This window comes from Carassius carassius, chromosome 36, assembly GCF_963082965.1.
Source record: "Carassius carassius chromosome 36, fCarCar2.1, whole genome shotgun sequence".
In the NCBI taxonomy this organism is placed as follows: Eukaryota; Metazoa; Chordata; class Actinopteri; order Cypriniformes; family Cyprinidae; genus Carassius; species Carassius carassius.
Genome location: NC_081790.1, coordinates 29,733,899 through 29,755,353, shown reverse-complemented (window position 1 = coordinate 29,755,353; position 21,455 = coordinate 29,733,899). Strand labels below are relative to the sequence as shown.

The window sequence follows — 21,455 nt, the reverse complement described above, 5'->3', positions numbered from 1 at the left end:
ATGTCTAGTGTCTGCGTGTTCGTCTGTACCTGTGTCTGTTTTCCAGGAGGAGGCGGTGAATTTATCTAACGTGCCCGAAGAGTACCAGGACCTGAGAGAAGTGTTCAGTAAGTCTCGTGCTGCTTCTCTTCCTCCACATCGTCCCTATGACTGTGCCATAGACTTAGTACCAGGTGAGTCTCCGCCTAAGGGGAAGTTATATTCACTTTCTGTTCCAGAGAGGGAGGCTATGGAGAAATATATTTCTGATTCTCTAGCATCCAAATTCATTAGACCTTCCTCATCTCCACTGGGGGCGGGGTTCTTTTTTGTGGGGAAGAAGGATGGGTCTCTGCGACCGTGCATTGATTATCGAGGGTTGAACAACATCACGGTAAAGAATACTTATCCTTTGCCGTTGATGTCTTCAGCCTTCGAACGATTGCAGGGAGCATCCATCTTCACAAAATTGGATTTACATAACGCTTATCATTTGGTTCGCATAAGGAAGGGAGATGAATGGAAGACCGCATTTAAAACCCCCAGAGGGCACTTTGAATACTTGGTTATGCACTTCGGGCTATCCAACTCGCCCGCGGTCTTCCAAGCACTCGTCAATGACGTGCTGAGAGATATGGTTGATCAATTCATATATGTTTACCTGGATGACATATTGATCTTTTCCTCTTCTCTCCAGGAACACGTTCAGCATGTCAGACGAGTGCTTCAGTGGTTGCTAGAGAATGGGCTTTTTGTCAAGGCGGAGAAATGCGTTTTTCATGCACAGTCTGTCCCCTTTTTAGGGTACATCGTCTCGTCTGAGGGAGTGCGTATGGATCCTGACAAGGTTAAGGCTGTGATAGATTGGCCAAGTCCAGATTCCCATAAGGCCCTACAGAGGTTTCTGGGATTCGCCAATTTTTGTCGATGTTTTATTCATAACTTCAGCCAACTAGTCGCTCCTCTGACCGCCTTGACCTCCCCCAGAATGACGTTCAGGTGGTCCGATACAGCGGAGGCTGTATTTGCCAAACTTAAGAGCCGCTTCGTTTCGGCTCCCATCCTCGTTGCCCCTGATCCATCACGTCAGTTCGTGGTGGAGGTCGACGCGTCAGAGGTGGGGGTAGGAGCAGTTCTTTCCCAATGTTCTGCCACAGACGATAAGATTCACCCTTGCACGTTTTTTTCTCATCGTTTATCACCTGCCGAACGTAATTATGACATTGGTAACAGAGAGTTGTTGGCAGTCAAGTTAGCACTGGAGGAATGGCGGCACTGGTTAGAAGGGTCAGGGGTACCTTTTATTGTTTGGACCGATCACAAGAACCTAGAATACATTAGAACTGCTAAAAGACTCAACTCTAGGCAGGCTCGGTGGGCACTTTTTTTCGGTCGTTTTGACTTTTCTCTTTCGTACCACCCGGGTTCCAAGAACATCAAACCCGATTCTTTATCTCGTATTTTTGACCATTCCGAATGCCCATCCACTCCCGAGTGTATTTTACCCGAGACATTAGTGGTCTCCACTCTCAGATGGGAGGTTGAATCGAAGGTCATGAAGGCCTTAGAAGGGGTAACGCCTCCGCCCGATTGCCCACCGAACCGGTTATTTGTGCCTGAGGAGTATCGGTCTGAAGTCATTCAGTGGGGTCATTGCTCCAGTATAGCTTGTCATCCAGGAGTTAATCATACCAATTTTTTGGTTAAGCAACGATTCTGGTGGCCGTTAATGGCTCGTGATATCCGTAGTTTTGTTTTGGCTTGATGGGTTTGTGCCACTGGTAAGACGTCCAACCGACCCCCTGATGGGTTACTACAACCGCTGTCAGTCCCTTCGAGACCCTGGTCCCACATCGCGCTAGATTTTGTTACTGCTCTCCCGCCCTCCCAGGGCAAGACTGTCGTATTGACGGTAGTGGACCGGTTCTCGAAGGCGGCTCATTTTATCGCCTTGCCCAAATTACCTTCAGCCAAGGAGACAGCGGTTGCTGTCATAGATCACGTCTTTCGTTTACATGGCCTCCCGATGGACATGGTCTCCGACAGGGGTCCCCAATTTGTGTCCAAATTTTGGCAATAATTTTGTAGATTATTGGGGGCGACGGTTAGTCTCTCTTTGGGGTTTCATCCCCAAAGCAATGGTCAATCAGAGAGGGCCAACCAAGATCTGGAGAGAGTATTGCGATGTTTGGTTTCCAAGAATCCTTCCTCTTGGAGCCAACAACTTTCTATGGTGGAGTACGCCCACAACTCGTTACCAGTGTCAGCTATGGGCCTTACTCCGTTTGAGTGTAGTTTAGGTTACCAGCCACCAGTTTTTGCCAGTACGGAATCCGAAGTTGCGGTCCCCTCCGCTCACGCCTTCGTCCAGAGGTGTCACCACACTTGGACTAGAGCCCGTGAGACTCTTCTCCAAGTGGGGGCGCGCACCAAGGCCAAGGCCGATCGCCACCGGTCAAAGCCTCCCGTATACATCGTTGGTCAAAAAGTGTGGCTTTCTATCAAGAACATTCCTCTCCGCTCCGTCTCTAATAAGCTTGCTCCCAAATTTAGTGGCCCGTTTCCTGTCATCAAGATCATTAGTCCGGTGACAGTCCGCCTCAAACTTCCTCCTACGTACAGGAGAATTCACCCCGCCTTCCATGTATCAAGGATCAAACCCGTGTTTTGGGCACCTATTAATCCACCTGTCCCGGTTCCTCCCCCGCCGTGTCTCGTAGATGGGGAACCTACTTATTTGGTTATTCATATTCTGGACTCGAGAAGGAGGGGACGCGGATTTCAGTAACTGGTGGATTGGGAGGGTTACGGTCCAGAGGAGAGAAGTTGGGTTCCTGCTAGAGACATTCTGGATCACTCTCTGATCGATGATTACAATCATCAGGTAAGTCCGCCAGGGAACGCCAGGAGGCGTTCTTAGGGGAGGGGGTGCTGTCACGGTTCATGAATTCACTCTCTCTCTCTCGTCTAGCGTGCTGTTGTGTGTGTGTGTCTGTGGGCGTGGTCACTGATCAGCGATGATCAGTAGCGCCAGCTGGTTTCAATTGTTTGTTCCCTATATAAGTTCAGTAACTTGTGTTTCATGTTGTCAGATCATTGTTTCTCCCCGGTGTGCTTCCGTACCTGTTCCTGTGTCCTTAGTTCCTGCCTGAGTCTTCCTGTTATCGTTGTTTGTTCCTGTATCGTCACTCAGCACTGGATTACCGAGCACCGTCACGAGGATTACACACCCACCGGGATTCAAGGGATCATCACGGGACTGAGCACCGCCATCTGTTGTCCACCGAAGTCCCTGCGTCACCATTCCATCAGCCTTGTGTCCGCCCACCTGCGTTTCCTGTGATCCTTCGTATATATCTGACTCTTGTGCTGTTTGTCAATAAATACGCCTTGCGATTGCATCCTGTCTCTGTCATATGTAACACTTGCATTTTCCAACATGACAATGCCAGGTCACAAACTGCATCAATTACAACATCATGGGTGCATAGAAGAAGGATCCGGGTACTGAAATGGCCAGCCTGCAGTCCAGATCTTTCACCCATAGAAAACATTTGGTGCATCATAAAGAGGAAGATGTGACAAAGAAGACCTAAGACAGTTGAGCAACTAGAAGCCTGTATTAGACAAGAATTTTCTTTTCCTAAACTTAAGCAACTCGTCTCCTCAGTCCCCAGACGTTTGCAGACTGTTATAAAAAGAAGAGGGGATGCCACACAGTGGTAAACATGGCCTTGTCCCAACTTTTTTGATATGTGTTAATGGCATGAAATTTAAAATCAACTTATATTTCCCTTAAAATTATAAATTTTCTCAGTTTAAACATTTGATATGTTATCTATGTTGTATTCTTAATAAAATATTGAAATTTGAAACTTCCACATCATTGCATTCTGTTTTTATTCACAATTTGTACTGTGTCCCAACTTTTTTGGAATCGGGTTGTACTTTAATAACAGCCAGATGTGTTGAAACTAAAATCAGGAATGAGGAAGCTGCTTTACAGACTCACAGACACACCTGTTTTACACACGTGACTCAAACACAGAAGCAGGAAACAGGAATCACATGAGTTCAGGGAAAGAGAAACTGAAGTGTGGTTGAGCTGTTGTGTGTTTGTGTCTCTGTATTAATGCAGTAAAATGGCAGAAGCCAGAGTTTCTCAGGATGAGTTCATGTGTCCAGTGTGTCTGGATCTCCTGAAGGATCCGGTGACCATCCAGTGTGGACACAGTTACTGTAAGATCTGTATTACAGACTGCTGGGATCAGGAGGATCAGAAGAGAGTCTACAGCTGTCCTCAGTGTAGACAGACCTTCAGTCCAAGACCTGTTTTATCTAGAAACACCATGCTGGCTGAAGTGGTGGAGAAACTGAAGAAGACCAGACTCTCTGATGACTGTTACGCTGGAGCTGGAGATGTGCAGTGTGACGTCTGTACTGGAAGAAAATACAGAGCCGTCAAGTCCTGTCTGGTGTGTCTGAACTCTTACTGTCAGAATCACCTCGAGCAACATGAGAGTTGGTTTAAAGGAAAGAGACACAGTTTGACTGAAGCCACTGGACGACTGCAGGAGATGATCTGCAAGAAACATGAGAAGATCCTCGAGGTTTTCTGTCGCACTGATCAGAAGTGTATATGTGTGCTGTGTACGATGGATGAACATAAAAACCATGACACTGTATCAGCTGCAGCACAGAGGACAGAGAAACAGGTATTTAACACTAGACACTGATGAAATATTGCTGACACTCATTTCATATGTGTTTATATCAGCACCATATTAACAGCTCACAGTATTCACACGACAGCAGAAATGAACAGCAGCTGCAAGAAGAGTTTGCTGAAAATACATTGTGAACCTTTATCAGCACAATCTTTCATAAAATAGGCTTTGATTTAGCAACTTAAAAAAGTAATGGAGTTGTCACACATTCACAGAGTTTGTGCTTTTGTTTTCAGTCTGCACCATTTTCATTCTCATGGTTAGTGATTTGATTTTTATTCTTGTCTGATGCTGGTAAATGATCAATCATCACTTCTGGAGTTTGAACCTACAGTCATTAGTTATCAGCTCCACTTTTACTGGATTCATCTGTTCTCATGATGATTTAGTGTCAGTAGTTTTCTCTGAGATTGACTATCATCTGTTTGTCCTGCAGAAGCAGCTGAAGGAGACACAGAAGACGCTCCAGCAGAGAATCCAGCAGAGAGAGAAAGATCTCCAGCAGCTGAGAGAGACTGTGGAGTCTCATAAGGTGAGTCTGGAGAAGAAGAGAAGTTTGTCTCCGTCTCAGTTCAGACTCACCGAAGCTGAATCACTGTGTGTCCTAACAGCGCTCTGCACAGACAGCAGTGGAGGACAGTGAGAGGATCTTTACTGAGCTCATCCGCTCCATTGAGAGAAGCCGCTCTGAGCTGATACGACTGATCAGAGATCAGGAAAAGACTGCAGTGAGTCGAGCTGAAGGACGACTGGAGCGATTGGAGCAGGAGATCAATGATCTGAGGAGGAGAGACGCTGAGCTGGAGCAGCTTTCACACACACAGGATCACATCCAGTTCCTGCAGGTAACACAGATCTAGAAGAACAGGATCATAGTGGACTTGAGCAGATCCTGCTGTGACAGAGACTCACAGAGGAACATTTCATGAGTGTCTTATTATATAATCATCAGTCAGACTCTCATCTGATCATCTTCTTCTGAAAGAGATGAATGGCTTTCAGCTCTGGGAATCTTGCTCTAATGGGTCTCATGTCAGAACATTTCTTTCTCTTTAAATTGCTTGTATAAGTGACGTCCTGCTGCTTCTCTGACATTACATTCACTGTGTAACTGTCCATACTCTGCCACAGACCTCAGACTCTGGTGAGGATAGTAAACCCCTAACCATAGTGACATATTATTAACAATGGGTTAATAAATCTGCCTCAACACATAATAACATCATGATATATTTACATATCATTAGCTAATGATTAATTAAAGCAGATAACTGTAAGCTTAAATGCATAGCTTTGACCCGGTGTGGTAATTAACACATTCAATTAGTCAGTACTATATGTTATTAAGGGTTTAATACAGGTTGACACTTTTAATTAATAGCAATTGATATATTACTTAATCTATTAATCAGACAGACTCTTGATTAGTTGCTGATGTAGTAATCATTAATGAATGATTTAGTTCTTAAGAAGTTGTGCATTAACTCATGGTTATCTGTGCATTAAAAATTAATTAATGTATATTAGTGCAGCAGTAGTGTGAATTGCTCTCATGATGGCCAATCTAATCATATCTTTGAGATGCTTTTCCTGAACAAATCTACTCAACTCTACAATGAGTCTCCATTGATGTCCTTGAGCTGTTAGATGGACATCTATGTTCTTAGCAGATGTTTTATCATCCAAACAATTTCCTAGAAAGTTCACAAACAGTGTATGTGGTGAATATGTGGCGACCGAGCTCTTAGAACCTTTTTTGCTCCACAAAATAAATAGACCAACTACGCCACCCTGGGGGCTTTTTACCAGGGAATCGCCCTTAACCTATTAGGAGCACACAAGGCTCACAGGCTCGTATCAGCTGGAGTCAGGCATGAGACATGGGTGAGGTACAAACAGTAAAATCACTTTTATTAATTAAAATAATCCAAACAATCACAAAGAAAGAAAACAACCATCAACAAAAAGGATATACAAAATTGGACGCTCCTGGCGACGGAAATTGGGGACGGCAGCCAAGTCCCTCAACCCAAGAGGCCTCTCGATTCTCCTAAAAAGAAAGAAACAAAGAAAACCACAAACACACGTGCACTCACACTGCACTCAGTCACACACCCCCCCGGGTGCCACAGCAATCACTCCAAAATACCACCACCAAGATGAGGAGGGCTGCCGCCCTTAGTATCCTTGCCGCCCAGGCCTACAATAAAGAACACACATCAGACTCATACACCACGAAATAAAGAAAACCAGAAAAAGAAATACACAAAAACAACTGTTTGACCCAAATGCACAAGGTTCGTCTCAAACCAGTATGATAACAGGCATCCTCGTCATAGACAGATACATTCCAGATGATAGTCACCTCACAACATTTGTTGAATTTTACACGTTCACCACTTAAATCAGGGTACTCTCATGAGAACCATTGGATAACCGGATATCCTAGACAGCCTCAGGAAAATACAGACCAGGTGTTAGTTTAACTCGTACCGGGCCACAAAGACCGCACTTGAGCCAAAAAGAATTAAAAAAAAAAAAAAAAAAATACACATTCACATAATAATAAATAGACAAAAAAAAAGGAAAAAGAAAAGGGAAGCTTAAATCAAAACAACAATGAACAGTGATGACTAAGAATAATGAGCATCAAAAGCCACTTTAAATACAGCTCTTTACATTTTGAGCGCCCAAAATCCAATCCCGGGTAATGAAAACATCCACACCAATTCTCATAGAATGAAAGAGAAAAGTTTAACGTTATTGGTGCAAGTTTGTGGTCGCTCAGCGTTCGTATATCCGTGAAGTTAAGCAAAACAGCAGCATGCAGTAAGTTTGTAGTCACTCAGCAGTCGCAGGTTGAACCGGACTTCTGATTAAAGCGTTCAGTGAACGACAATGACGACGAACAACCCACCATAACCTTAAACAGGCATATGAAACACACCGGAACAGCACGTCATTAAAGAACCACGAAACTCATCCGCTTCTCTAGAAGTTCGCACAACAACGAGCGTCGGCGAGTATATGCCGATTAGTTCCGCTGTCCACTACAACAACAAAAAAAAAAGAAAAGTCCACATCACCGGAATCATTTGAAACAGAGTCGCTAACCAGTAGATCTTACCTCTCCAGCTTTTGCACACTACGCCGGAACAACAACAATGACATGACGTCACGTGCAATGCCCTCACAGGTGACATACACCAACCGCATTTATGGTCCTCATAACTAGCGCTAAATCGCCATCCAGCCGAGCGTTAATATGCACAACTAATGCCTACTGCTACAGTCTACCCCCCAACTTCTCATTGTCGTCCCGACGGTGAAACAAATACCGGAGTTACTAAGCATGGGTGACTTAATGCCACGGTCTAAACAAAACCACAACAGACTGAGACCCTTGCACTGGAGAATTAGCCACTCAAGGGTCTACCCTTCCAACTGCTCGTGGAAGGTGGTGCATATTGGAATGTTCCCCAGCCCCCCGACATCTTGTTCGACGTGAAACTAGAGTCAAATCGGAGGACCCCGGTGATATAGCCGGTAGCACAGATAATCGACTCGTATCTCGGCCACCACTAACCTCAAGCGGCACAATGGGGGTGTTGTCGGGTGGGGTAGCACCAGTCACCACTCCCAACAATGGGGTACCTGCAGTAATCCTTCCACGGGCCACTGGGGGAACCCCAGGCACCACATAACCCAAATCAACATCCTCCAACTCTTCCTCCGCCACTGATTGAACTGGCGACTCTATCAAAAGGTCAGGTAATTCCTCAGACACCTCGTCACAGATTTGGGGCTTCAACAGTGACCGATGGACATGACGGATTTTACTCAGATCCTCCACCGGAGCCACTGTATACACAGCACCCCCAGTTTCTCGGGGTGCCCTTATGACTTGATAGATAGTTGAACTTCATAAATCCTGAATCTTATGGCGACCCCGTACTGAATGGTCACGAAGGTACACCCGTCGCCCCTCCTGCAACGGTAACTCCCTTACCCGCTGATCATGTGTCACTTTGCGCCGAGTGGCCGCAACCTTCAGACGTTCCCGAGCACTCTCAAAGGCCACCTGTAACCGAGCATGATGCTCCTCGACCCAATGATGCACCCCACCCGCAGCTGGTTCCTGCACACGCCCCAGCAAGAAATCTACCGGCAGCCTTGGCTCCTGTCCAAACATTAAAAAATAAGGACTCTCGCCAGTAGCTTGATGAGGGGTGGTATTATAACAGAACAGAAACTGTGATAAACAGGATGCCCAATCTCTCTTCCCAGTATGCAGAGTTCGTAGCAGATACAGTACAGCAGATAAAGTATGATTAAATCGTTCACACTGGCCATTACCTGCCGGGTGGTACGGAGTGCTGCGAGACTTGGTCACTTGGTAAAGACTGCACAACTGTTGGATTAAAACGGCTTCAAAGTTGCGGCCCTGGTCGGAATGAATCCGCCCAGGAAACCCCAAACTTGAAAAACCACTCTTCCACCAGGACTCGGGCAACAGTCTCTGCCCTCTGGTCAGAAGTCGGAATAGCCACAGTGAACTTACTGAATACATCAGTTAATACCAACACGTTCTCCTGCCCTGAAAGTGACGGCTCCAAGACCGTAAAATCCATAGCCACGATTTCATTGGGCCTAGATGCCAAAAGGTGCCCCATGAAACTTCGAGCAATAGGGGGAGCCGCCTTGGCCAACTGACACCGCTCACACCCCTGAACCCAATGCGCAACCTCAGCGGCCATGCCCGGCCAGTAGCATCGCTGTCGCACCAATTCCAGAGTGCGTTCGATGTCCTGGTGCCCATGCTGTTGATGGAGCTGTGTCAGTACCTCTGATCTCAAAACTCTTGGCAACACCAGCTGTAGTACCTCCTCTCCGCCATCCGGACAGAACACTCTTCGATACAAGAGGCCCTTTTCCTCCACCAACCGGTCCCATTGCTGGAGAAAAGTCAACGCGGACTTAGACAAACGTTGTCTCTCTATAGGCCCTGGACGTCGTTGCTGTCGCCACAGACTCCACACCTGCTCGATGTCTGGGTCAGCCTCCTGCAGTGCGCTTATATCTGCACCAGAACGGCTAGGCAAGGCCTGAACAGCCCCAGACTGGATCATCCCTATAGGTTCTGACTGTACAGCTCGCCTCAACAGCTCTGGTACTACCAGACCCGGAGACCAGCTGTTTCCTTCCTCCCGGGCAGCAGCATTCTGGCGAGACAATGGATCTGCGTTCTGATTAGTTCGGCCAGATCGATACTGGACCTCAAAATCGAACACCGCTAATTCAGCTGCCCATCGCTGCTCAGTAGCGCCAAGCTTAGCAGTGGCCAAGTGGCTAAGGGGGTTGTTATCAGTTCGTACGACACATTTATTACCTAAAAGGTACTCGCGAAACTCTTCAGCCATAGCCCATTTAAGGGCCAAAAATTCTAATCTCATCGAGCTATACGTGGCTGTATTACGCTCCGCAGGCCTAAGAGTACGGCTCGCATAGGCAACGGGACGAACTTTGCCATCGACTTCTTGCGAGAGTATCGCGCCCAATCCCACATAGCTGGCATCCACCTCCACGATAAATGGTTTCGTAAAATCAGCATACGCCAGAACAGGTGCCGTCGTAAGCCGGTGCTTAAGGGCCCCAAATGCCTCCTCGCACTGCGCAGACCAGACCTCAATGAACCCTTGCTTATATTTCTTACCCGACTTCCCTCCAGTCGATCCAGCTACCAATTTGTGCAATGGAGCAGCCAGCCTCGCGAACCCTTCTACAAAGCGCCTATAGTACCTTACGAAGCCTAAAAAGGTCCGTAGCTCTGACACAGTTGACGGACGGGGCCATCGAGCTACAGCCTCAATCTTACCGGGTCCCTCGCCACCCTCTGGGCAGAAATGACATGCCCCAGATACTTAACTTCTTCCCGAAAGAACGCACACTTGTCCAATTTGGCTTTCAAATTCTCAGCCCGTAGGCGACTCAGCACTACTCTCAACCGCTGCAGATGTTGCTGCACTGATGAAGAAAATACAATTATATCATCAAGATACAATAAAACTGTTTGATGTCTCTGATCCCCAAAAAGTTGCTCCATCCATCGCTGAAATGTACTCGGGGCATTACAAAGGCCAAATGGCATGCGATTCCACTCAAACAGCCCGAATGGAGTACAAAAAGCGGTCTTTGGTTGGTCGGATTCAGAGACAGGGACCTGATTGTACCCGCTGGCTAGGTCCAATGTGGAAAACCAGCGAGCCCCTGTCAATGAATCCAACGTCTCCTCGATCCTTGGTAGTGGAAAAGCATCCTTACGTGTCTTCGAGTTAAGTTGTCGATAATCGACGCACATGCGAAGGCTGCCATCCTTCTTTTTAACTAGCACAATGGGTGACGCGTAAGGACTACAACTCTCTCGGATGTTTTGGGAGTCCAGCAACTGGTTAATATGGGTTTTTACCAACTCATACTCCGAAGGTGGAATTCGCCTATAGCGCTGTCGGACGGGAACGTCATCAGTTAGTGGGATCTCATGGGACAACAATCTAGTACAACCCAAATCTCCCTCATGCATTGAAAACACACTCTGGTATTCTAGGAGTAGGGCCTTAACTTGTGATTGTTCCTCTGCCAATAACTCCCCTAAATCAACAGATTCAATTTGGTCGAGTACAGGAGTACTTGAAACACCACCAGCAGCAACCTGTGCGACCACTGATGGAACCTCAGCCACTCCAACAGGCAAGTCCATCACATACACCTCCCTCAACTCACCTATAACTGTGGTGGGGTAAAGCACCACATCTGCAATGCCAACATTGACCAGAGGCACATAAACCGTACCTCCAACAACCGGTACCAATGCAGGAGAGGCCAATAGGCCCGCAGGAAGACCAGTCTCTGGGGGCTCGAACAACACAGTCCTACCCATATACGATGCCGAACACGTCGCTGCAACTAGCTTTATGGTGCCCCCTGGGACGCGACACACCTTACGCCCCCGAACCCTTACGTCACCTCCCCGGTTGGAAACTCGAGTTGCCCTTTGGCAGTCCTGAAACGCCTGCGCAATACTAGGGTCACGTGCCACAAACAGTAATTCAAACAAAGCGGATCCGTGTTGCCCGAAAAGCTCCCTATAGCAGCGACTGAGTACATTCATCCCCAAAATACCAGGAACGTCAGCACTCCAGTCACCAGGAGGATTCCGGACCACCAGCACCCCGCAGTTAGAGAGTACCTTACCGCAAAACTCAATGTCCAATTCCATATAACCGATATATGGAATTTCAAGCCCATTAGCCGCTCGGAGCTGCAGCCAACGACATGATTGCAAGTGATCCTGGCCCCGTGGAATTTGAATTTTTCTCAATTTCTGGCCGATACTTTATCTCTTCACGAGCTTTGCCTTCAAGATGGTCAAACAGAAAGAAAGCTTGATCTGCAAGAGAAAGATTACGTACGCGCATACATGCTTGGGCTTCTTCTACCCACTCATTAATACGGACACCACCGGTACCACTTAATTTAGGACAGCGTCTGTCTCGTGGTATAAACACCAGTCTCTCTGTCACCGCAGCACCAGCACCGACTAACTGTGGGATAATTGATGGTACCATGCTAGAAGAGGCTGTTCCAGGATCAGACAACCCAACTGGCTGCCGCTCCTGCAACAGTCTCTCATTATCAGCCTTCAATTTGGCTATTAAATCCCTCATTACTTGTAACTCGTCCTCCATAATTTAGCAGAGGATTTACTTACCATAGGGGCCCAAGAAAATACTCACGAACCAGTCACCACTGTTCTACAAAAAGAAAAATACAACAACAAACAACTTTACACCCTTGTCTCAACCTTTGACCACACAACCGAACCCTGCCGACTACGCCAAATGTGGCGACCGAGCTCTTAGAACAGCTCCACAAAATAAATAGACCAACTACGCCACCCTGGGGGCTTTTTACCAGGGAATCGCCCTTAACCTATTAGGAGCACACAAGGCTCACAGGCTCGTATCAGCTGGAGTCAGGCATGAGACATGGGTTAGGTACAAACAGTAAAATCACTTTTATTAATTAAAATAATCCAAACAATCACAAAGAAAGAAAACCACCATCAACAAAAAGGATATACAAAATTGGACGCTCCTGGCGACGGAAATTGGGGACGGCAGCCAAGTCCCTCAACCCAAGAGGCCTCTCGATTCTCCTAAAAAGAAAGAAACAAAGAAAACCACAAACACACGTGCACTCACACTGCACTCAGTCACACACACACCCGGGTGGCACAGCAATCACTCCAAAATACCACCACCAAGATGAGGAGGGCTGCCGCCCTTAGTATCCTTGCCGCCCAGGCCTACAATAAATAACACACATCAGACTCATACACCACGAAATAAAGAAAACCAGAAAAAGAAATACACAAAAACAACTGTTTGACCCAAATGCACAAGGTTCGTCTCAAACCAGTATGATAACAGGCATCCTCGTCATAGACAGATACATTCCAGATGATAGTCACCTCACAACATTTGTTGAATTTTACACGTTCACCACTTAAATCAGGGTACTCTCATGAGAACCATTGGATAACCGGATATCCTAGACAGCCTCAGGAAAATACAGACCAGGTGTTAGTTTAACTCGTACCGGGCCACAAAGACCGCACTTGAGCCAAAAAGAATTAAACAAAAAAAATACACATTCACATAATAATAAATAGACAAAAAAAAAAAGGAAAAAGAAAAGGGAAGCTTAAATCAAAACAACAATGAACAGTGATGACTAAGAATAATGAGCATCAAAAGCCACTTTAAATACAGCTCTTTACATTCTGAGCGCCCAAAATCCAATCCCGGGTAATGAAAACATCCACACCAATTCTCATAGAATGAAAGAGAAAAGTTTAACGTTATTGGTGCAAGTTTGTGGTCGCTCAGCGTTCGTATATCCGTGAAGTTAAGCAAAACAGCAGCATGCAGTAAGTTTGTAGTCACTCAGCAGTCGCAGGTTGAACCGGACTTCTGATTAAAGCGTTCAGTGAACGACAATGACGTCGAACAACCCACCATAACCTTAAACAGGCATATGAAACATACCGGAACAGCACGTCATTAAAGAACCACGAAACTCATCCGCTTCTCTAGAAGTTCGCACAACAACGAGCGCCGCCGAGTATATGCCGATTAGTTCCGCTGTCCACTACAACAAAAAAAAAAAAAGAAAAGTCCACATCACCCAGTGCCACAGGAATCATTTGCAACAGAGTCGCTAACCAGCAGATCTTACCTCCATAGACAGTAAAAGAAATGGACACAGCGACCCCATTGGAACTCAATTGAGACAAGTGAAGCCCGTTTTTTGGCTATTTTTAGCACTTCCGTTTTTGACGCGCAGACTCAAACTAAGCTTGATGACGTCAGCAACCTGTCTGACAGATGTAAATCTTCTAGTAGCTGTGTGGGCAAACTGCCATCGTTAATCTTGCAGAGACGGCGAGCTTGAGCGGGGAGTTCTTTGGCGTGAGTGAGAAGGAGTAAGTATTCTGATTAATTATTTTGTATAGTATTTTAAAATGTAACGCCAGTACGCTATATTAAGTTAATTGCCTGCGAGCTTCTCCTCCTGTCTGTGCGGTAATGCGACAGAGAGTCGAGTGGTTATGACGCAACCGTTAGCCTATTTTTACAAAAACTGTTTCTACGGGGCCATAATGTAACATAGAAGGTAATGGAGCCCTTTATACATTGTCGTGTATCTTTAGAAATAAATAATAGACAAATGGAGTCTTTAAACGCCTCAGATGTAAAGTTATTCGCTGTCAAAGTGACGCCAAAATGAATGGGAGGTCAATGGGATGCTAACGCAAGTGAAGTTCTGCTACAAGATGGCGGCACCCGGCCGACTTCAACTTCCGGTCGACTTCCTTGCCGCCTGCTTACCTCTCCAGCTCTTGCACACTACGCCGGAACAACAACAATGACATGACGTCACGTGCAATGCCCTCACAGGTGACATACACCAACCGCATTTATGGTCCTCATAACTAGCGCTAAATCGCCATCCAGCCGAGCGTTAACAGGCACAACTAATGCCTACTGCTACAAATACTAGAATCTGTAGCTCTAGTGTGATGTAATGAATGTGAGGAGAATGAAGCTGATGCTGTGTAAGTGCTGGACTGAAGAACGTTAATAAAGATCAAATCTGAAGTTCCTGAAGGTTATTGGGTGAAGTGTGGAGCTGATGAGTTTTGATTTCTGTTTTCTGTAGAGTTTCCAGTCTCTCTCAGCACCTCCTGAATCTACAGACGTAAATGAAGATCTCTTCAGTTCTCTCTTCTCTTCTGGTGCTCTGAGAGAATCTGTACATCAGCTGAGAGACAAACTGGAGGATTTCTGTAAAGAGGAGCTTAAGAAGATCTCAGACAGAGGTAAAGTCCTGGAGATTCATCTGCTCTCAGAAACCAGTCCATCATCATCTCATATCATGGAGAACATCATATTAGAAATGTGTTATAGTGATGGGAAGTTCGGATCATTTTACCGACTCTGACTTTTGAGTCACGTTCAGCAAAATGAATGAATCTTTTTTCGAGTCATTTTGTTCATTTTAGCAAAATGTAATTAAAATGTTACGTGCTACTCCCCAGCACATCTAGTACTTACGCAAACGTTGATCACACTACAAACAATACAAAACTAAAATGCTATAAGATACAGAAAAGATGAATTAATTCTTTACATGGGTCTTCAGTCATTGATTAGCTCACCTCTTGTCTGACAAGTCTTCGGGTTCAAGTCGTTCCTTAATCACGTGACAGACCCATACGCTATTTCTGACATTTCTGTCACTGTGTTTTTGTTACCGTTTCTTCAGGATCTGTGGTGTGTTATTATTTAATAAATAAATAAAACCCTGTTATAAATAAAATATTGATTAATTCGTCTTTTTGACTGTCTATCAGTAAATAAACACTAGGCTATATAATAATATAATAATCCAAGCCTACAATACAAAGTATTTATAGCCTAGTTTGCTCATTTTTAATCCAATTTTGAGTTTGCTGGTATAATTGCTTTTCCTAGGCAAACTTGACATTTTGGTGTAATATATGTACAAGAAGTTTGGTCAAAAATGACATAATGACATAAGTTAAAAGCAAATATCATTTTGAATCCTAAATAAGTAACACTACAGTTCTATAGTCTCAAAAGAGATAAATCATACAACAAGGTCATTTCTGAAGATTAGAATCCACTGTAAAAAATAAATAAATAAAAAAACACAAAAAACATCTCTTCATCAAAGTGATTTCGCCATCATATGGACAACATTCAAAGCATAATTATTATAAAAAATAATAATAAGTACTACGCACCCATTTGTAAGGAAGGTTGTAAATTAACTAATTACTCTAGCCAGTGTTGTCACGTCACGTGACAAAAGAGTGAACAACCCGAAGACCCGAAAGATGAACTAATCAATTCTCTTTCCGGCTCAGACTGCATTGACTGACACAGGTGAATTACTACTAGCAGAACAGAACCTAATGAATATTGCACATGCGCGACTGAACGAATCCACCTCGAGATGACTCATTCTTCCCGAGTCACATTAAAGATTCGTTCAAAATTAACAAATCTTTCAAGAAGGACACATCACTAATGTGAATAGATGCAGGATCATGAGAATCACACTGTTCATGTCTGTTGATTTCCACAGTCACATTCACCAGCATTGATCTCTGGACCAGGAACGACTTCCTACAATGTAAGTCAGTAAGAAAACCAGCAGAAAAACTCATGAGTGTGTTCATGTTCTTCCTGTAGATGGAGAAAGAAGAGTTTTATAACTGATGATGTAAATGATGATGTGCACAGATATCTGTTCATCTGTACTGAGACACTGATGATACACTGAACATGAAAAGATCAAACAGATTCATAATTCCTGATTCTGATGTGTTTTATCTCCATCAGATTCCCATCAGTTCACTCTGGATCTGAACACAGTGAATAATTACCTCCGTCTGTCTGAGAACAACAGAGTGATTACTGACACTAACACAGATCAGTCGTATCCTGATCATCCAGACAGATTTGATGTGAATCAGGTGTTGTGTAGAGAGAGTGTGTGTGGACGCTGTTACTGGGAGATTGAGTGGAGTGGAGATAGAGATGTGTTTATATCAGTGTCATATAAGAGCATCCGCAGGAAGGGAGGGGTTGAGTGTTGGTTTGGATTTAATGATCAGTCCTGGAGTTTGTTCTGCTCTCCTGATAGTTACTCATTCATTCACAATAAGATACAGACTGTAATCCCTGTAGAGTCCATCAGCAGCAGAATAGGAGTGTTTGTGGATCACAGAGCAGGAACTCTGTCCTTCTACAGCGTCTCTGACACAATGAGCCTCATCCACACAGTCCAGACCACATTCACTCAGACGCTCTATCCTGGGTTTTATGTTGGTTCTGGATCATCAGTAAAACTGTGTTGATGAATCAGAATAGACTGATGAGAGATTCTACCCATAATGCTTTGAGCTGCGTGATGAATCAGTAACAGTGAGATGTTATAGAGTCTCTTCATCACATTAATACTGCAGCTGAACTTCTTTCAGTGAAATAATGTCAGAATAAATGTGTAATAAATCCTCAAATAAACAGTAAGATCAGTGTGTGTGTGTGCTCTTGTTTTTGTATCATATCAGGGCACAACTCTGTATAATGACATGGGTATGACACAGGTATTGCAAGGAGAGGGTGACTTATGAGGACATAACCCATGTCCCCATTTTTCAAAACGCTTATAAATCATACAGAATGAGTTTGTGTGTGTGTGTGTGTGTGTGTGTGTTTGTGAATGAGAGAGACTTCTGCTGAGTGACCATGTGTTTTTGTTGATAATATATATTATTAATATTATTTTTAATAATCATGATCAATAATTGCTTTTATTTTAAAAAACACTTAATCATACTTATTCAATGTGATATTTCTGTTCTCTGACTGATATAAATAAAGCTTCTAATAAAGCCCAGGCCTGGGGCCTCATTTATAAAGCGTGCGTACGCACAAAACGGGGCTGGAAACGTACGTACGCCAGTTCCCACGCAAAGGTTGTGATCTATAAAAAACAAACTTGACGGGAGAATGTGCGCACCTTTAAGCAAACTTTGAGCCGTGCGTACGCACATTCTGGAGACAAAGGGAATTGGCGACACCGATGGTGAGGTCGTGAACTGAAGTTAGATTGTAGAAAATAAATGTGAACGATTATAAGAATGAATGACATTTAATTTTCACTCCATTTCATACGTTATATCCACATTATCATGAAGATTAAATCCAACAGTGTTATTTGTGCCGATTGTTTTAGGCTATATACATCTAGTAAAATCCAAACGTAATTCAAAATGTATTAAAAGTAAAATAAAATAATAATCAGCGCTGCCTTACAGTCACATTGTCCACAACGGGAGCACAGGAGGACATGGCGCGATACATGTGATAGCCTACAGAATAGCATGAAATACCCTTTTATTAGAGAACTGCAGAACACAGTGTAAAAAGGAAATATTTTCCTTAATGTACATAGCCTATATCATAAAATGTCAAAGTCTGCAAATACAGTCATGAAGCACAATCGCTACTCATCATCGGTCCTAACTATTACGGTGTTCATTACAAAACCGTCAAGAAGCATGTGTTCACTATAACATTTTCGTCTTAAATTTTCGCCCACAAATTAATTAAGTGATTTTGTCAAGGTGTTAACGATCAGTCTATTTGCTAGAAACATATAAATTCTCCGGTGACCCGGGTATGTAATGCTTCATGATGGCACTCCTGGCACTGTTGGAGGATTACGCTAATGGCAGAATAAGGAGAGAACGAGTTTTCAGGGACCATGATGATTTCCTGGCCCATGATGATGACTGGCTAATAAGCCGATTTAGATTCCCTAGAGCTGTGCTCTTGGATCTATGTGCTGAATTGGGTCCAGTATTAGAGAGGGCAACACGCCGGAACCATGCCATCCCAGTCCAAATACAAGTCCTCACCACTCTGGGGTTCTTGGCAACCGGCTGTTTCCAGCGGGAATTGGCAGACAGGTAAATTAATAATATAAAAAAACTATAAGTAATCCTCAAATTTGTCTCTAAGACCTTTTTGTATATGAAATAATTCTATTGGAATCTATCATCTCACCCTATAGGTCTGGTATATCACAGCCGTCCCTGAGTGCCATAATATCTGTCGTTTTAAATGGTATACTTAATATGGTTAGTCGATACATCAGGTTCCCCTACACTGTGCGAGAACAGGCCGAAATTAAAACGCAATTTGCAGCAATGTCTGGTTTCCCAAATGTAATCGGCGCAATTGACTGCACTCATGTTGCTATAAGGGCACCATCTGAAAATGAATTTGCTTATGTTAATAGAAAGCATGTGCATTCTATTAATGTGCAAATCATATGTGACTCCAACATGACCCTCACAAACATTGTGGCACGCTGGCCTGGTTCAACACATGATTCCTTTATCTTGACACATAGCAGTGTAGGGAACAGACTAAATGCAGGCGCAGTACGTGATGGCTGGCTTCTTGGTGAGTTTAACAATATTAAAAAGTAGAAACTGTAACAATTTTGTTTTTAATATAATTATAACCTGCAGGCGACAGTGGCTACCCCCTGAGACGCTGGCTCCTCACCCCATTTTTAAACCCGCAGAGGAAACTCATTATAACGAGGTCCACTCTCGTGCCCGCGCAGTTGTGGAGCGTGCCATCGGCATCCTGAAATGCAGATGGCGTGCTCTGGATGCCTCGGGTGGCAGACTTTTATACCATCCAGCAAAAGTGTGCAAGATTGTCAGGGCGTGTGGTGTTTTGCACAATATAGCACTGAGAAACGGTATTCCTCTCCCTCCTGATCTCCCTCTACCCCAGCATTACGACCCCGAGCCACAGCCCCCTGGCCGACAAGAGGGATATCAACGAGGTGCAAGAATCCGTGAGGATGTCATGCGGCGTTTGTAAAGAAAGACAAAACTCAAGGTTCATGTTTTAACTGCATCTTTTAATGATTGTGCAATTTCTTGCATCACTTCTCTCATCTGCCGTAGCTCATCTGCAACCCTGTTGACAGCGTTTATTGTCTCTCGCTGTAACTGCAGGACTGCGTCAGTGAGTACCCGACCACTTTTGGACGTGCCAGACGCAGAAGGGGCACTGCTTTGAGCCGGACGCTGTGCATCTGCATCTGAGAACCCCTCACCCTGAACCTCCTGTTCATTTACAGCTTCAGACTCCGGAAGGACTGGAGGACAAACAATTGGCAACATTTATCCATTTATCACCCCACACACTCAAATGTACAGCGTTAATGATTAAAAATCGGTTTAACCTTGCTCCTCTGTGGTTTCAGTCACGTCAGTGTCTCCCTCCTTTTCCGACACAATACCACACACGCTGACCTCCCCAATTATAGCCGCGATTTTGCTGTCCACTGATGTGAGATCAGCTGTACATGGGCCCCCACCAGTTGCAGCCACGCTCTGGCGGTGGGAGGACAGTTTTCTCTTTGCCTCCACCTTGAATGAATGAGAATCTTTATTTCACATATTTTGCATACTGTAAGCACATGTAAATAAAACTTTTTGAAAATCAATATTGCTATTTATATAGGTATATAGCCTAATAAAACACAAATGTAATATGTTGGTAAAAAAAAAATTTGTATACCTTCAGGTCGGACCATTTTTTCTTTAATTCTGCAACTGTCCGTTCTGTCCCACTGACACAATTGACGGCAGAAGCAATACTTTGCCACTCGCACTGCTTCTTTTTATTAGTGACCCCACTGCTGTGGCCACCAAATAACACAGTTTTCCGAGCCTCCACCTCCCCTACAAGTGTTTCAATCTCAGTATCTGAGAAATTACGTTTTTTTCCTCTTTTCTCACCTGTCGCCATTATTAAAATTAGGCTAACAGAAATGCACGTTTTCACTTTCTTGGATTAATTAATTGGCGGGTCGCATGCCAGTTTTCCAGGTATATATGGGATTCCACTCTCATTTACATGCTGATCAGCAATCATGAGGTGATTTGCATTGACTATTTATGGTTAAAAATGGGCGTGTACAGGGCGGGATATGAGGCTGGTTCACGTACGCACATCTGCGGGTGATCTGTGATTTATAAAGGGAACATTGCTTACAGGTGTGCGTACGCACGGTTTTATAAATCGGAATATTTTTTGGCGTACGCCATTTTTGGCTTTTGGGCGCACGTAAACTTTTAGTAAAGATCCTACGCATAGTTTTATAAATGAGACCCCTGGTCCTCTCTCGTCCTTCACTGTAGTTGCTCCGCTTTTGTATCCTTTCGATCTCCTCCGTGGGACTCGAGACCGGTGAGTGGAGCAGGTGTCGCTCATTTCCCAATCACTCCACCGGCCTCGCTCTGTTCCCACGGCTCTCGGCCCGTCCCACTCCTCACAAAGGTTTTCATAGCTTATCCTTCCTCAAATATATATATATATATATATAAAACAAATTCTATAGGGGTGAAAATGGAACTTTAATAAAAGAAAAAAAGTAAATAAATGAATAAATTGTTTTATTTACAAATTACAATTGTAGCTCTTGACAATTTATCAAGGGCTATAACTTTATTATGACTCTATTTTATAGTCTCAAGAATTCAGAAAATATGCTAAATAAAATTAA

The 21,455-nt window shown here is 44.3% G+C and overlaps 1 protein-coding gene across 1 annotated transcript; it reads left to right on the top strand.

Moving 5' to 3' along the window:
- Positions 1 to 4,121: 4,121 nt before the first annotated feature.
- Positions 4,122 to 17,398, top strand: LOC132117559 (tripartite motif-containing protein 16-like). The gene is made up of 6 exons (XM_059526923.1): positions 4,122 to 4,694; positions 5,143 to 5,238; positions 5,318 to 5,551; positions 14,988 to 15,147; positions 16,440 to 16,487; positions 16,697 to 17,398. Exons 1-6 carry the CDS (start codon positions 4,122 to 4,124, stop codon positions 17,212 to 17,214), a joined length of 1,629 nt encoding a protein of 542 aa, XP_059382906.1. The 3' UTR covers positions 17,215 to 17,398.
- Positions 17,399 to 21,455: the final 4,057 nt, after the last annotated feature.

Coding starts and splice junctions, on each gene's coding strand:
- LOC132117559 (XM_059526923.1), top strand. CDS start 4,122: ATGGCAGAAGCCAGAGTTTCTCAGGATGAGTTCATGTGTCCAGTGTGT. Junction 4,695..5,142: donor CACAGAGGACAGAGAAACAG/GTATTTAACACT, acceptor TTTGTCCTGCAG/AAGCAGCTGAAGGAGACACA. Junction 16,488..16,696: donor CAGGAACGACTTCCTACAAT/GTAAGTCAGTAA, acceptor TATCTCCATCAG/ATTCCCATCAGTTCACTCTG.